Source organism: Alligator mississippiensis, chromosome 8 (assembly GCF_030867095.1).
Source record: "Alligator mississippiensis isolate rAllMis1 chromosome 8, rAllMis1, whole genome shotgun sequence".
Lineage (NCBI taxonomy): Eukaryota > Metazoa > Chordata > Crocodylia > Alligatoridae > Alligator > Alligator mississippiensis.
In genome coordinates, this window is record NC_081831.1 from 68,773,180 (window position 1) to 68,789,778 (window position 16,599).

Below are 16,599 nucleotides of genomic sequence, written 5' to 3' on the forward strand. Positions count from 1 at the left end.
TGCCTGATCTATACAGACATTGTGGAGCTGGGTCAAACTAATACACTGCTTCTTCTGGTAAAATGCATTTCCCCCCCACGTCTGTCAGAAGCCATAGAGAATACAGTCTGCTTGGGGCTTCACAATGCTATTGTATAAGCAGCCGATTTTTTCTGAGCTGCAGTCTAAACTTTCCAACAGGACTTACAACGTGTAAGTTAAAGGTTTTGGGGACATTCCTTCACTGTGGAGTTAGCTTAGGCATCTGAATTCAATTAGCTTGGTTAGCCTAGTACAGGAATGAGCCGTGCTAGAAAGAAATACTTGGATTCACACTGGCACCACGTTTACCTGCGTAAAACACCAGGATCTTGGAGGGAGGGAGAGAAAATGCATCCTATGATTCTCAGTCTTCAGTGAGATGAACCATTCTGATGCCATTCTGATGTTCCCTTCAGTAACTGGTGTGATAAATTATCTGCCGTCTAGTATATATAGGAGAACTGTGGGAAAACACTAAAAGACATTCAACCCTTGAATAGCTTAACCTGAATCTTCACTGCACAGTGAGCAAGATACCAACCCAAGGCTGGGCAGCAGCTGTTCATTAGCCTACTCTCTAATACAGATCATCCAGTACAGGTGAAAAGCACGATCGATGGATAGGTGGATGGATGAAGTCTATGGATGGATAAGAATCTCTTTGTGCAAGTGGTGGCCTACCTTTTTATTGTTTCAATATCATTTGTTGGCAATGGCAGGAGGACTGCATGCCCTGTCCCACAATCCTGCAGGAGTCAAGATAGCCCTCTACCCTCACAGGTAGAAGCAAGCATCCCATGCCTTGTTCCTCTCTCCTGAGCTCTTCCAGACTCTTTTCCCTCTCTACCCCCCCCCTGCCATTAAGCGACCCGGGGTTGCAGAAGACCTCCTCTGGGCAGAGTGCAAGAATCAAAACAAGAAAAGCTACTCCTACTGGCCATCCGCTGTGACTGCAGGTCTCTCCAACTCCAAACAGCAAATTGCTTAGAGTTGGCCTGGTGTGCATTTAGCAGAGCTACACTTTAAAACCTAACTTTTTTCTTTTACAGTTGATATGTTTTGTTTAATTTTTTTTTTAATTTTGTAACCATCTGGGCTGAACCCAGGGTTTTAGAATAAAAGTCAATGAAAAGAACTGTTTAGTTATGAACATGATTCACATTTACACTTACTTAACACTGATAGTCGTTACATTCTAAAAAAATGTAACAAATGTTGATTTCATAGGTAACTATTATGAAAAACTTATTTTTTGTAGTTAGTAAAAGTATCTAAACTGCTAAAGATTAGTCTCCCTTCTCAGTGTTCTCATAAATAAATTCTTCAAATATTTGACTATTATTTGTCAATATTGAATTGGTCAACAGAACAAGAATTTTTGGCTGGCCAAATACCCAAGTCTATCACACTTGACTGGGAGCTCAAGTCAGCTCTACAGTAAAGTTAAGGAAAACAAACAGGGGTCAAGGGCTTAATTGATATGGTCTGCATTTCTACACAAGATATTTTCTTAATATTCTTTTTTCACAGGCTGAAGAGTAATGTTGTAAGATCTCCAGGAAACTTCAGAGTTGAAAGCAAAGTATGAATGGGAGAGGTAAATAATCTTATGAGTTTCTCAGGAGTTTCAAGGTTGTGGACAACGATACAAAGAATAGTATTAAAATGTTTCACTTGTTATCTACAGTCAGATCTTGAAGGTTGGAGGGAAAACAAATAAACCAAAAACATTTTTTTTTTTTTTTTTACATATTAAATATGTGGAATATGCTTCAGGAAACCCAACCCTTCACACACAAAATGTCAAGAGAACATTAAGGATTTTAAGTTAGACACTCAAAAAAGTTAGGGTATGCTAGGAGACTGCTTGTGTACAGTATGTGCATGATGACAGTACTATAATATATAAACATGTAATAAAAAAAATACCTTTTAAGACCCCAACCTTACTCAGTGCATGAAGTAGAGCACGACAAATTGGAGCTAAATTGAATCTATAGGTTTCCAGAATTCCTAAATGATGCTAAGGGGGAGAGAGAATTAAATTATCCGTGGTCTTAGCCAGGAGACAATCCTCCCTCTTCTTATAGCCTCCAAACTCTTTTGCTACACTTCTGCAACAGCTTTCTGCACTGCATAACCTTAACTCAGTCTTGGATTTGGCCCACTGTATGCACAAAATAAGCCAGAATTGTGTGGAAAAGTAACGCGATTGCTTAATTAGACTGCATCCTAATACATACATATGCACAAAGGAGCTGAATTAAAGTTTTATTGGCAACCTTAACTCTGGCATTTCACATCCTTGATAATGATTTTTGGTATAATGTGTCCAGGTACACTTGCAAATTTCCTTGGTTTTATAAGAGTTAATTATAAAACTGAAATTCCACCCAGTGGCTTCATATTGACATCCATGGGATTGCTCATAGGGTTGAAATCTTTAGAACCACAACCAAAGCTCTGTCACTTAAGCTAAAGAAATAAGATAATGATAGCAATAATGGATGAGCACTAGAAGAGGACAAGACACACTTTGCCAGTGGATTTCACATGCATTTGCTGACAGCAGGGGAATGGCATGACTCAGGAATCCCAGGGGCTGGGAGGAAGCACATGGAAATCAATGGTCAGTCTCATCAGTTCCACTTTGTGCCTTCTTTTCATAGCCTCTCTAGCCTGCTTATCCCAGTCCCATCTCTTCAGCCTAATCTCACCTCATAATCATTACTGAATATTCAAATAAATTGCCTTATATAAGCCTTAAATTCTAAGGCCAAGCAAATCTACATCTTTGCTCTTGCAAACAAGTGAAAGTGCCCCTCAGTTCTCAGTATGGAACATTTTTTATTAAATCAAGTCAGATAAATATTCTGCAATTAAAATAAGGTTTTAGATCAATGCTGTCAAGTAGGAAACTATTCAAAAAAGTTTGTATGTTTAAAAAGAGCACGTTCCAGCCACAGAATGAGGCCAGTGATTCTCAACCAGGATACTACTGCACCCCAGGATGGCAGTCTCCTGGCTGAGCTCTTTTTAAGGGTGCCTCAGGTGCTGCACAATATTACTAGTTAGGCATGCACACACTTACATCCGGGTATCACAAGATAAACCCAGAGATTTCAAATAGAAAGCCACAGTGTGCAAAAATTTCTGACCTGTTCTGATCTTTCTGACTTCCTTGCAACAGAAAGATTGCTCTATTATTTTTCCATAGTCAAAAAACAAATAAAAGGTAGGAACTGGCATATTCCGAGTTGTGTCTTCAGTCTAATGAGGACTGTCTCTGCCCTAACAAGAATTAGCCAATCCTTATCTCCAGTTCCTGCGTAACTGTTGATTGACTGTGGCACATGCATATTTTTAATCAACTGAAACACAAAACTGCATGTCTTCACCAAAATTTTCCCTAGATTAAAATGGTCTGGACACTAAGCCAACTACATTTTATCATGTTTGTTTTAAACTTATTTGCTATGGTTGCGTCAAACTCTTCAGTTGGAAGACCATCCAGTGTCTTTAAATCCTAGGCCAAATATTTCATAACATTTTACAGCACCCTAATATCAATATATTTTATAGCATACCATATACTAGCCTTGTTCATTCCTCCTCAAGAGTACACTATATTCAACATTAATCTTTACCTGACTTTTTTATTACTGATATAGAATAGGTCCCTCTCAAAGTCAGAAGCAGAGAAAGTAAGCAAAAATTCACAATTTTAGTAGTCTCCAATTCTACAAATACCTTGTCCTTCTTTTTAAGGGTCAGATAAATAGGTATTACTTTGATAAAGTGAACAATAAAAGCTACTAAATGACTGTCCTGACAGACTGGTCTACTCACAAATACATTGGCTATAATTTATTGGAAAATTGTCTTAAAAACATCATCAGCTCATCAATAGTAAAAATGAAGCTGGGTATTTCCTTTCATCACGGCTTCATCATCACCTATCCTACATTTACATATGCAATAATACTTGAAGAGGATTTAAATGCACAAACACTGCTTTATAAAGAAGAGAGACAGGTCAGTAAAGAATTTATTACAAAATGGTGCAGAAACAACATCTGATGATGGGATCATTAATGTGCTCATTTCACTGGAATATTATATTTACACAAAGCTATACGCTGAGGAGAGACTTTTTTTCCCTCCTAGTAATGGAGGATGTTGGCATACAGTAGCGCTTACTTCTAGCAGGCTGCTGAACTTAATCTGGGTCACTCATACTAAATAGCTGTATTAACAAGTGGCTTTATGTCAAGGAATTTTCAGGATGCTTACAATTATTTCTCATCCCTCCCCCACCTACTATTTAATTTTTTTGAAGCATAAAAACAGAATATATTCAACTATACTTTCCTACATATACCAGTGCATTACTTACAAGTGGCAACTAAAAGCATCAGTTTATTTATGAATAGGTGGAAGAATACGTTTTTGGAGAAGAAAAAAAAATCTCATGATTCCTGAAAATAGACAAGACAAAACTCAAACTTGTGCCCAAGCAAACAACATACCTGAAAGAAAAAAAATATACTGGTCACAAGGATATTTTACAGAAATATCATCAGTAGGATCTCTATGAGGTTCCCCTAACAATCCAAGATATCAATACATAGTATATTCCTACAAATTTCTTACCCAAACAACAAACAAAATATCACCAAAGCTACCAAATGTCTGGCAGAACAGTCCACATTACTTCACCTTGGGGGAAAAAAGCCCCAGAATTTTAATTTCTAGAACCAGGATCAAATTCTTTCCTCAACTTTCACTCCAAGCATCAACAGTATGAATGCTAATGTTACTATCTTTTTATATATATTATGCCCAACATCTAAAAATGGTAAGCAATAATGCTATGGAGAAGAACACTGCAATGGAATTCCCACTGCAAACCTGACACAGTCAGCCTCAAGCACTAGGTTGTGTGAAAACTCAACTCTGAAGAAGCCAAATATGAACCCACTCACAAATAATAGGATTATTCAGCAGCCCATATGAACCCACTCCCAAAAACCAAACAAGAACTGCTACATACGATACAATGACCAAGGACTCTCAGAGCTGGATAGCTGGACCCTTCTGCCTACACAAAGTCCCAAAGAAACCAAAAGATACCCTACGAGGCATGGGCTGGCTTAGTCTACTTTATATTTCAGAATCAAGGCCTAATTACATAATTCATATCATTTTATATTATGTATAACACAATTTTACATCTGCACTATTGTTAATACCCCGCACAACCACTTTTCAAGGTTTGGATACTTTTCTTATTTACCATAATGCTTTTGTGGTTGGGTTTTCAACTGCCAGCAAGTAACCTGCTCCCTGTTTCCTTGTTTTCAGAAGTCAGAGATAGATTACTCATATAAAAATAAGTGCAAGGCAAAGACAAAAGCAACAGGAAAAGTGTTATTCATCTAACTGAATGATTGACAGGTTCTAAAAAACAGACATCTAGTTCCATTGAGCTACTGATTCATCAAGTTAGAGGTGGAAGGGTAAGTTGGAAAATAAAAGAACTTTGAGATAGAAAGAATGGGATGCCCTCAACACCCTACAAGAAATGCAAAAGGACTACTGTGAAAATTATTTTACTATGGTCTCACACCTTATTATAAAAACAGAGCTGCAGATTTACTTTCAGGACATTGTGACCTATATTAAAATGGAATATTTTCATTCACACAGCTTTGATTCCTTGTTAACAAAAATTAAATAAATGGCTATATATACTACTTAGCAGCTCCATGACAAGCCTCCAGGGCACCAACCAATTGCTTACACACGCATTACACATGCAGCACTTTCATCCATGACACCAGTATCTGATATCAGAGTGCTTTTTCTTAATATTTAGGGAGGGGTCAAGATAGGAAGCTTAGCATTAGCTTGATCAGAGTGTAGGTTGAAGCTGGGCAAGTTTCCAAATGCAATAGTAGCAACTCTGGAATGTTATTCCTGAAACCTTACTTGAGCAGTAATTAGATGTAGCAGTCTTTATGATAGGTACATGCAAGGGCCAGGATAAAAATCAGCATAATTTTCACGTAAGGCACAAGCCACATTTTGACTTTATTCCATGAAGGAAGTATATTTATTGGGTTAATTTTTTAGAAAGCAGCATGATACAGCTTCTAAAATTCTACCCAATTACCTCAAATAGAAGCAAGGCCAAGTTTTGTTTACAAGCATATTTGTGTCAAATAATAACCTAGCCTCTTTGATAGCATATCGACATCCACAACACAGCTATGGCAAGCCCAGTAATAACTGTAAAATGAAAAAAGTCCTGTGAAATCCCAGTGAACAAGATACTGTTTGTAATATTATTACATTTCAACCACTGCCATGATGTCCTGCCACTTAAGAAAGCCTGATATTATGGCTGCATTTCAGATTTTCTGTTAAGAGAAGAAAAACCAGACCAAGTGACTAATGTCAAAGCACAGGACTTTCTTCATGAGTCCCTGTAAGCAACCGATTCTTCTGAACAAAGGTTCATATCAAATGACATTCGAAGGAATCTGACAGCCAACACAAGCTCCGTGGAATTCAGAGTGGTGACAAATTGGGGAAAGGATGCCAAACAACTTCCATTTCCTCATTTTGTGAGGTTACATCAGACTCAGCACTACTGTAATAATAATATTTTTGCATTCATGCACTAATGTGCATCAACTGCAGAAACCTTCAAATTATTGAGCAACACTACACTGTCACCACTTTCTGGCTTCCTGTTATGTTGGTTTCTGGCTAGTTATTAAAAGTCAGGCACCCAATAGGTTAGTTACCTTCATTACTTTCATTCACAACAAAGAACCCCTGTAAGAATTCTGTACTAATTTAAAAACTATTTGCCCCACAGCAAACACACTCAATCAACAAACCTCATGATGAACATTAACAGGTGAGTTACACAGCTAAGCCGAGGTCCAAACTGCTCTCTCCAAATTAACTAACACATAATGCATTTGCCAAGGACCTAACCAGCATCCACTCGCTTGCATTATTGCTTGTATCACCTGGAATCAAATGGCAGAGATCTGATAAACTCTTCATCCAACACACAAACTGCTCGCTTGTTGGAAGCTTCACAGGAACCAGGGTTTAGTTTCCTATTTTAATGTTTCCCCTAATCCCTGGGAAAATTTCATACGGACTAACAGGTTAAGTGATGAGCTCTACCGTGTCCTGGTTCTGAAGTACTCAGGATACTTCTGAGCACCCAAGTTCGCACAGCATCAGGACATCGTATATTTTCCAAGTGAATAACGCACCACATACTGAGCACCAACTCAGCCTTGCCTCCTTGAAAAGCGCTAGCTAGACGGAGTCATATGTACCGCTGTCAAACCCTGCCCTATTTGAAACAAAACGAAGTTGCCAGTGAACGACCTGGAGCTGAACTGAACCCACACGTGCACACCCGAGGGCCCAAGTCAGGAAGGCTCCTTCTTTTCAGTGAGAGGGAAGCACTTCTGAGGGGGACATCTTTGATTGCACCAGCCACCAATTCAATAAGAGGCAGCCAATAAAAGCTATCGCCCTAAGAGACCCTTGGCCTCTGGCAGGATACCTGCGCAGTCCTGGCTACAACAACGCTCCTTCTTTTACGGACAGCAGCCCGCAGCCGGCGGGACCCAGGGGGTTCACAGCCAGCTGTGGAGAAGCAGGAAGCATCCTGCAGAAGGCTTGTCCCTGCCTCCATACTGAAACCCTGCGAGGGGAAAGCCCTGCCAGGCCCATCTGAACCCAAACTACCAGCTCCTCTGCTGCCCCCCACCCCCACCCATCATGGGGAAAGGCAGAACAATGGCTCTTCCCCGGGGGGGAGCACCCAGCTCCAGGCACCCCCTTCCCCAGAGAAAGCGGCCACCTCCGGGCCAGGCCGAGGGCCTCCTTGGTGCCCTGCAGCAGGTGGGCGGCAAGCACCTGGGCCCAGCTGTCCTCAAGGGCGGGCGGGCGGGCGGGCGGCAAAGCGGGGTCCCCTCGCCTCCCCTCAGCCCGCCCCGGCGCCCCCCGCTCCCCTCCCCTCCCCTCCCCCGCACTCACAGTCCAGGTGCTTCTTCTTGGGCCCCATGACTTCGTGGGTCGTGGCCTTGCAGACGGCCTTGGCGACGGCCGAGCCGGTGACACTGTGCTGCGCCGCCGCGATGCGGTCCGTGATGGACTGGCCCGACATCTTCCCGCCCCGATCCGCCGCCAGCGGCGCGCTCCGCTCCCCGGCCCGGCCCGGCCTCGCTGCCCGCGGCGCGGGGGCGGGGACGATGGGGAGCCGGCTCGGGCGGGGGTGCGGGGCTCGGCCCGGGCGCTGCCCGCCCCTGTCCGGCGGTGCCGCCGCGCTGCGCCGGGAGGAGCTGCCCCGCGCTCGGCGCCCGCTCACATTTCCACTCCCAGACAAAATGGCGGCGACTCCGCGGCGGCGGCCCAGGCCCAGGCCCCGTCACGTGACCCCGCCCGGCGCCGGCACGGTGGGCCCCGCCTTCCTGGCCCCGCCCCCGGTGGCCCCGCCCCCTCGCGCTGCGGAGCCGCCACCCCGAGGGGCGCGCGGGGCAGGTCGGTGCGGGCGGAGACCTGGGTGCTGGGCGCTCGCGGGCCGTGCTCAGGCCCACAAGCCCACCACCCCTTCTATAGGCGGATGAGCTTCTGTGGGCATTGACTTTATGACAATGCTTGATCCAGCGCCACGCCAGCGAGCAAGTTCGCGGCGTGCCCCGTCTCCCTGGAGAACATCTGGCCAAACTTCCTCGGATGCTTTTTTGGAGAAGGCAGGCGAGACTCCAGAGAAACCTGCAGACAGGACTGCTGAGAAGTCTCCAGCCAAGAGCCCGAAAAAAGTCTAGCGAAGTCTCCTCAAAAAGTCCTTCCAAATCAACACGATGGCTATTTACAATATAAATACATTCACGTAGCTATAGTACTCATCTGTAATTGGCTGAGTACAAAATTCTGGGTTATTTTTGGTGGAAATCAAGTATCGTGGTTCAGGAACCAATCCCCCATTTATAACATTGTTCCTATGGGAAAATCGGTTCATCCGAGTTACAAGGTTTTGGCTTAAGACGCGGTTTTCAGGAACCAATTGTGTCGTAAGTCTGAGGACTGCCTGTATCTTTTATTAGGCCAAGTCCATGCAGGAGGAGCGCACACCAACTGCAGATGCTTCCTCAGCACGACGAAGGAGGCTTATACTTGAAAGCTTGCTAAGAAGAATTTTTTCAACTATTTGACTTGGTCTAATAGATCAGATTTACCCAACGAACCTTGTTTGTCTCGTCTCATTTTACACACCTGTGAGGTATCCAGGCTAATGCTCTTCCCTGGGACAATCCCAGTTTATTGGAGTTCATAGATTCATCAATTGTAGAGTCAGAAGGGACCACAATGGATCATCGTGTCCGACCCCCTGCCCCTGGCAGGAAAGAGGACCAAAGTCAGATGACCCCAGCCATGTGACTGTCAGGCCTCCTCTTGAAGACCTCCAAGTTAGGTGATAGTACCGTACCACCTTTCTTGGAAGCCCATTCCAGATCCTGGCCACCCTTACTGTGAAAAATTTCTTCTTAATGTCTAACCTAAATCTCCTCTCTACTAGTTTGCACCCATTGTTCCTAGTTACTCCCGGGGGCGCTCTGGTAAATAGCGCATCACCAATTCCCTGTTGTCCCCCCTTGATAAACTTGTAAGCGGTTGCAAGGTCTCCCCTCAGCCGTCTCTTGTGAAGGCGGAAGAGATCCAGATCTCTCAACCTCCCCTTGTAGGGTCTTTCACAGAGGATACTAATCATGCGAGTGGCCCTCCTCTGGACCCTCTCCAGATTCTCCATGTCCCTTTTGAAGTGCAGTGCCCAAAACTGGACGCAGTACTCCAACTGCGGCCTGACCAATGCTGCATAGAGGGGGAGCATCACCTCCCTTGATCTGTTGGTCATGCATCTGCTAATACATGACAAGGTGCGATTGGCTTTGTTGATGGCCTCGTTGCACTGCTGGCTCATGTTCATCTTGGAGTCAATTATGACTCCAAGATCTCTCACAGCCTCTGAGTTGCTGAGGAAGTCATCCTGCAACCTATAGGTGTGCTGGGGATTCTTCCTTCCTAAGTGGAGTACCTTACATTTAACTTTGTTGAATTGCGTCCTATTCCGCTCCGCCCATTGATCCAACGTGTCCAGGTTGGCCTGTATCTGCTCCCTGCCCTCCAGTGTGTTAACTTTGCCCCATAACTTGGTATCATCTGTGAACTTGGAGAGGGTGCTCTCCACACCCTCATCCAAATTGCTGATGAAGATATTAAATAACACTGGTCCAAGGACTGATCCCTGTGGGACCCCACTGCCCACCTCCTTCCAGGTGGAGACCAACCCATCCACCACCACTCTGGTGCGGTCTCTAAGCCAGTTGACCACCCACCTGACTGTATAGGCGTCCACTCCACAGCCTGCTAACTTCCCTATGAGAATAGGATGTGAAACTCTGTCAAAAGGCCTTGCTAAAATCCAGGTAGATGACATCAGCCTCAGCTCCTGTGTGAAGGCAGTGTGTGACCTGGTCATAAAAGGCTATAAGGTTTGTCAGGCAGGATCTACCTGTGATGAACCCATGCTGGTTTTCTTTCAGCATCATTTCCCCTGCTGGGCCTTCACAAATGAGCTCTTTGATGATTTTTTCCAGTATTTTCCCAGGGATAGAGGTAAAACTGACTGGCCTAAAGTTACCCGGCTCATTCCTTCTCCCCTTCTTAAAAATGGGCACCATGTTGGCCCTTTTCCAGTCTTCAGGGATCTTCCCGGAGCACCATGAGTGCTCAAACAGCCGTGCCAGCGGCTCAGCTATGACACTGGCCAATTCTTTCAGCACCCGTTGGATGGAGGTTGTCTAGGCTGGCTGGCTTGCACACATCCAACCCTTCCAAGTGCTCCTTAACTAAGTCAGCACTAACCTTTGGCGGTCTGGTGCCTTTTGGACATCTTTCCATGATCAAGGTGGGGGAATTGACTTGGTCAGTACTTGAAGAGCTTCGCCTTTTTCCCTGCATCAACCACCAACTGTCCTGATTTGTCCTGCAGGGGCCCTGTGTTACTCTGCACTTTCCTTTTGCCTGCTATGTATCTGTAGAAGGACTTTTTATTGTCCTTAATTGTTGAAGCCGGCCTAAGCTCCAGTCCAGCCTTGGCCTGCCTAACTGATTCCCTGCAATAGCGTGCCAGGGAGGTGTATGCCTCCTTGGTGGCTGCCCCCTGCTTCCACTGCCTATAAATCTCTTTCTTTGCCCCCAGTCTTTCCTGCAGTTCCCTGTTCAGGCAAGGGGACTTTTTTATCCTCTTAGCCCCTTTCCTCCCTAAGGAGATAGACTCCTGTTGTGCCCCAAGGATCACTCCCTTGAGAAACCTCCAACCCTCCTGGACCCCCATTTGCTTGATGCTCTTGAGTTTGGCCACCTCACTAACTAGCCTTCTAAGTTTACTAAAGTTGGCCCTTCTGAAGTCTACAACTTTAGCCTCACTGGATATTTTTCTCACCCTTCGCTGGATAGTGAACTCTACCAAGTGATAGTCACTATCTCTCAGGTTACTGTGTACTTGCAGGTTCCCCACGAGTTCATCCCCTGTTGCAAGGCGCTACCCATGGTGAGACTGGAGTTAATCACCATTCAAGCTGTGTGCGTCAGAGACTGCCCCATGCCAGTCCAAGCCCGGGACCATCAGACCCAGGAATAAACCGGACACCTGTTTTTAAACTAAGAGACGGCCCATGGGTTGAAATCCTAGTCCAGCCAAATGCTTTTGAACTGGGTATGACCCCATGTAAAGGGATTCTGCCTGTACTCTCCATCTTATTTTGGCAGAGCCTATTGGATTTTCAGGATCTTGCACTATGTCCTGCACATTTTAGAAGAAGGAATCCCCTAAGATGTAGGAATTTCAACTGTAGCAATGAGTCACACTCTGGATTTCAGTCCTGGCTTGTCTGATTGCACCAGGAAGTCATGAAATGATGCCTGTCATGGTGGGCATTGAGATGTTGTAAATTCAGTGTTCACAATGTTCTGCTTAGGGCACCTTAGGAAAGGTGGTAAGATTCCCTTCAGAAAAAAAAATTGCCTTTTGTCTTTACCTTGTTCCCTTTCCCAATTCTTGTTTCACACATTGGTTTAAAAGAGGAATAAAAAAAAGCTGCTGCTATTTTTTTGTCTCCTGCTGTGATTAAGGGAAATACTGGGCTAGTAAAAGAACAATCGTGCATTGTCAAAGTAATGGAAGAAATGACCTAATAGATCTTTTTTATAAGTCTAATTTCTGTGGGCCAAATGTTCTGAGTAACTGCTGTGCAACACCACTGGCTTCACTGGGGTTGTGTGGGTGTAAAAAGCCTCATCAATCTGCTACATGTTGTAGGGCAGGGGCAGCCAACCTATGGCACAGGTGCCACAAGTGGCGCACAGCAGATTGGTGAAGGGAGAGGCAGCACAGTGGCAGAGAGCAGGAAACAGAGCATCAGATCAGACAGGGAGCACGGCAGAAAGCAGAGCAGCAGCTTGGTTAGGGAGCAGGAAGCTGAACAGCAGCTTGAATAAGGGAAAAAGATTGGAGTGGCAGGGTGGGTGCAGGGCTAATTTGTGGCATGCCTGGCAAAAAGGATAACCCCCACTATTTTAAGGAATCCTACTCTGGGGCTTCTCTGAGATAGGAGGAAGGTAGGAAAAAGCACAAATAAAACCTCATACTTCTGCAATGCTCCTTTTTTCTTCTTTTTATACGGGTTTCTCTTTGCAGAAACAAAAGTGAATTAAAAGACAAGCTACCCTCATTTACCTTTCTTTATTGTACGTTCAAAATGGACAGCCAGGTCCTGTCTGAGCTTCTCCCAAGAACATACACATCATGAGTCTTCCTTTGATAAACTGCTTTTAATGTTTCATGGAGTGATTCTTTTATAGAGGGTCACAGAGGCTGAAACCTTGTTTAAGCACAATGGAACCTGTCTGCTCTTGCCTGACTATGAAGATATGGCCGTTTCTTTAAAACTGTAACAAAGAGTCTGACAGGATGGGAGCTAGGGATGGTTCTAACCAAAAGGAAGAAAGAGAGTACTTTATTGTTTATGTCTATTCAGTCCTTTTCCTTTTGGCTGAGCCAACCAGGGAAAGACCAAGTGTTGGTGCCAAGAGTGATGGTGGCTTTTGTGATATGGACACCTGTCCATTAAGAGTTGGCTTGTAATCAACAAGTCATTTCACACATGCTATCAAACAACCATCAATCAGCTGGTAATGATATTTGGCAGCTGGATTTAAACAAGCGGTCTAGAAATGATAGGTTCTTTAACTCACTAGCAATTCCCCTGATCCATCCAGTCCTTCTGTCTTTGTACCAGCTCATTATCTGACTAAAAATACTGCAGGTTGAGTGGAAGTCTAGAAGTGAGTCAAGGCCTTTTCCTCAGAGGGATCACTGGATAGCTCTAATTCAGTAGTCCAGTGTTTGGGATTTGGATCATTTCCCATGGGTCAGCTGGCTTTTGATTTTAAAAGACTCTCTTAGAAGCTCCCTTCTCTATAGCCATATAAATGGCATCTCTTTCAGGAAGAGAAGGGAAACAGCACTGAAGGTAATATCTTGCTCCTACTTCAGTGGCAGGCAACAGCAAAACTCCAGGTGACTTCCGTGTAAAGTGAAATTGATCCCCAAGAGCAATGAGATATGCCTTTTTCTGCCATTAAAGAGACTCGGTAGTTAGACTATAACCCGTTGCTGGAAATTGTATGATATGGAAAAAGTGCAGGTAAAGATAAAAAATCATTGCAGCTTCTGAGTTTGATCTGTGTGTAGCCCTTCCCTGAAAGCAAATACTTATTTCTGTCCTCTCTGCAGCTCCAGCATGTCCATCTGCATGTATGTTGTGACATACTGGTTATTAGCTGGCACTAACATTTCCCAAGGTGGCATTTTTCTTAGTTAGGATGACTAAATCTCACTGTCACAACAGGAATCATTATATGTTTTGCAAGCATGCCCTGGGGCTCCAGTTAGTACTCAGGACACTATTGTACTAGACTGTACAAATGCCAAGGAAAAGAAAGCCCCTATTCTTGAGTTCATCTTTTCAATTAGTGTCACCACATTAACTTTATTTTAAAATCAATTATCTACCTATTTGTGAAATAATGCATATGGTAGAAAAAAGTATGGCAATGCAGAAGAGAGGTGAGCAGTCCAATGAATCTTTGCAAGTGTGAGTAGAAATGTTATGACTCTCCCACCAGGCAAAAAAATGCCACTCTCCCCACTGGTGAAGGATTCATACAACCCTGCGGGCATAAATGCATTAAAAATGGTCACTGCTGTTAGAATGACAAATACTTCCTGTAACTGGAGCAATCTTTTTTACTCCTCCTGGCAAGTGGCAATCTTAAGCTGCTTTAGTTTTGCCTTGAGGCTGGTGATGGTGATGTAAAAAAAAAAACTTGAATCACTAAGGCCCCAGGAAACATCAATACAGCAAGATCCTGAGGAGGTGCTAGAGAGATTAAACAAACATGCTAAATATTTCTAAATCTCTCAGGGCCTGTCTATACAGAGAAGCTATTGCAAACTAAACTGGGGTGCGATCTTGAAGCACAACATCTATTTGGCACCAGCCTCCACGTGAACACTCTCATTCCATATGGTGTGCCCTTTTTGCAGTTTAGTTTAGTCTGCTTCTAAAGTGCATTTAAGGAGACACTGCTAGCATGAAATACATGTTCACATGAAGAGCTATCACCTAATATTCATTGCTCAATATTATTCCCCTGTGTGGCAAAATAATGCCTGTGGGATGCATCTTATTTGGTATGCCAGTGTAAATCCAATTCTGGATACAGTGTTATGCTAGAGCATTAAATAAAAAGACTCATTTGACTACAATACTTTCTATTTTCTGTTATCAAATTGTAACTTTATGCTTATGTACTTATTTATTTTTTGCAACAGACCATGGTTTGCTTGGTTTTTTTTTAAGGATACAATGTTTTAATGATACATGCCCAGGAAGTGATTATTAGAATACATACATGTTTAACAAAGGAAAGGGTGGTAAGCCTTTAAAAATGCTTTGAAGGAAACTAGTATATATTTATATCTGAACCTGTTTGGGGTGTTGCATTCTGTGATGAAGAGCTTTTCCAATTTGCTACAGATGAGGACCATTGGAGCCTCTGGTCACAAAAAAGAAATCAGTTAAGCTCTCATGAGCAAGTAAAAGTGGTGAAGTAGGAAGAGAGCAATGACACTAGCAGTTCGTTTATAAATCATTCTTCCCAATATTCACATTTACAACTATGACACAATACTAGTAGTTTTGCTAGTAACCAGAGATACCCAAGTCAATGAAATTCTATACTGGTAGGACCACATAAAAATGGTAAGATAGCCATGGTAAGAGTGGAGTGACAAGCACATTTATCACAATTACGACCTATTCAAAGAGGTCTGTGCCACTATGAAAGATGCATATTTATTTAAATAAGCATACATGCTGTTGCTCAGAAATCTCTGAGAGGTATGAAGTGTGTATCAGTGAAATGGTATTTTACCCTTCTCAGATCTCAGTAGCACCAACAAGCATGACAAGTCTCAAGGTTGTACAGAGGCTTAAATAATATATCAGTAAGACTGACATTCCTCTTTCATCTCCCTTTTGCAACACTGCAGAGGTTTGTATAGTACTACAGGAATCATCCGGGTGCATACAGGAATGACATTCCAGCTAGTTGGCGAGTCCCATTTGTACTGGTACAGGACATAGCTTGTTTTCTGCCTGGGTAGTTTCAGCAAAGTGTAACTAGCAGAAGTGACAACAGATGTTACGCGAACTAGCTAGTAGCTGTGTTTGCATCATGTAGGTATTTCTTTATAATGTTACATGCCTCTCCATTGAATTGACTCTAATTTGAGTCTCACTTAACAGGTTTTTCCAGCTCCTAATTTCTGCCTCACACACACCCCTACCAGATCGTGTTCACACTTACTTGTGTTTTGGATAGGGCAAAGCAGTCGTTGCTCTGTTTAATTTACTTTTTGGTGTCCTGAACATGATGTCTAACTGCTGTGTTTACAGGCTCTTGGAGAAAGTAGGCAGGAAAGGAGGACCAGGAAATGGGAGGAGTGAAGCTGTAGGCATTGTTAGCAGCAGAAATAACGTCTGGGGTGAATTGGGGGGGTTGTTGGGGGTGGGGGTGGGAGTGTTGCCATAATAAAATATCCACTCTACTGGATATTTAACTCTACTCTGTTGGTTAGTTATAAGCAATGAGCGTGCTTCTGTCTAGCTGCACCTAAATGTGGACCGGGGGCTGTTACTAAATACCGTGCCAGTACAAAGCCGAGCCCAAAATATTGTAGATCCCTCATGAGCTGTGGTATTGTTTTATATTTTGAATTCAGCAGTGACTTTAAAGAATCTACAACACAGTTATTCTAAAACAGTCAGCTTCTGATCTCAATGGTAAGTCAGCAATGACTCCAGTACAATCAAAGCAGTGTAGAGCTAATGTAAATGAGAGAGAGAGTCTAAG

At 43.5% G+C, this 16,599-nt stretch overlaps 1 protein-coding gene across 3 annotated transcripts in view; it reads right to left on the minus strand.

Annotated features, from left to right (window-relative positions):
* LOC102574632 (phosphatidylinositol-binding clathrin assembly protein) overlaps window positions 1–8,430 on the minus strand; it is a 51,506-nt gene extending 43,076 nt beyond the window's left edge. For 2 of the 3 annotated variants that reach the window (XM_014607190.3, XM_014607189.3), the window contains exon 1: window positions 8,095–8,429. In XM_014607190.3, coding sequence (XP_014462676.1) covers window positions 8,095–8,224 — 130 coding nt within the window. In that variant the 5' untranslated portion in view covers window positions 8,225–8,429. Of the gene's footprint in view, window positions 1–8,094 lie in introns of all 3 variants that reach the window. The other variant, XM_059732822.1, reaches the window with a different exon arrangement.
* Between the last annotated feature and the right edge of the window lie 8,169 nt (window positions 8,431–16,599).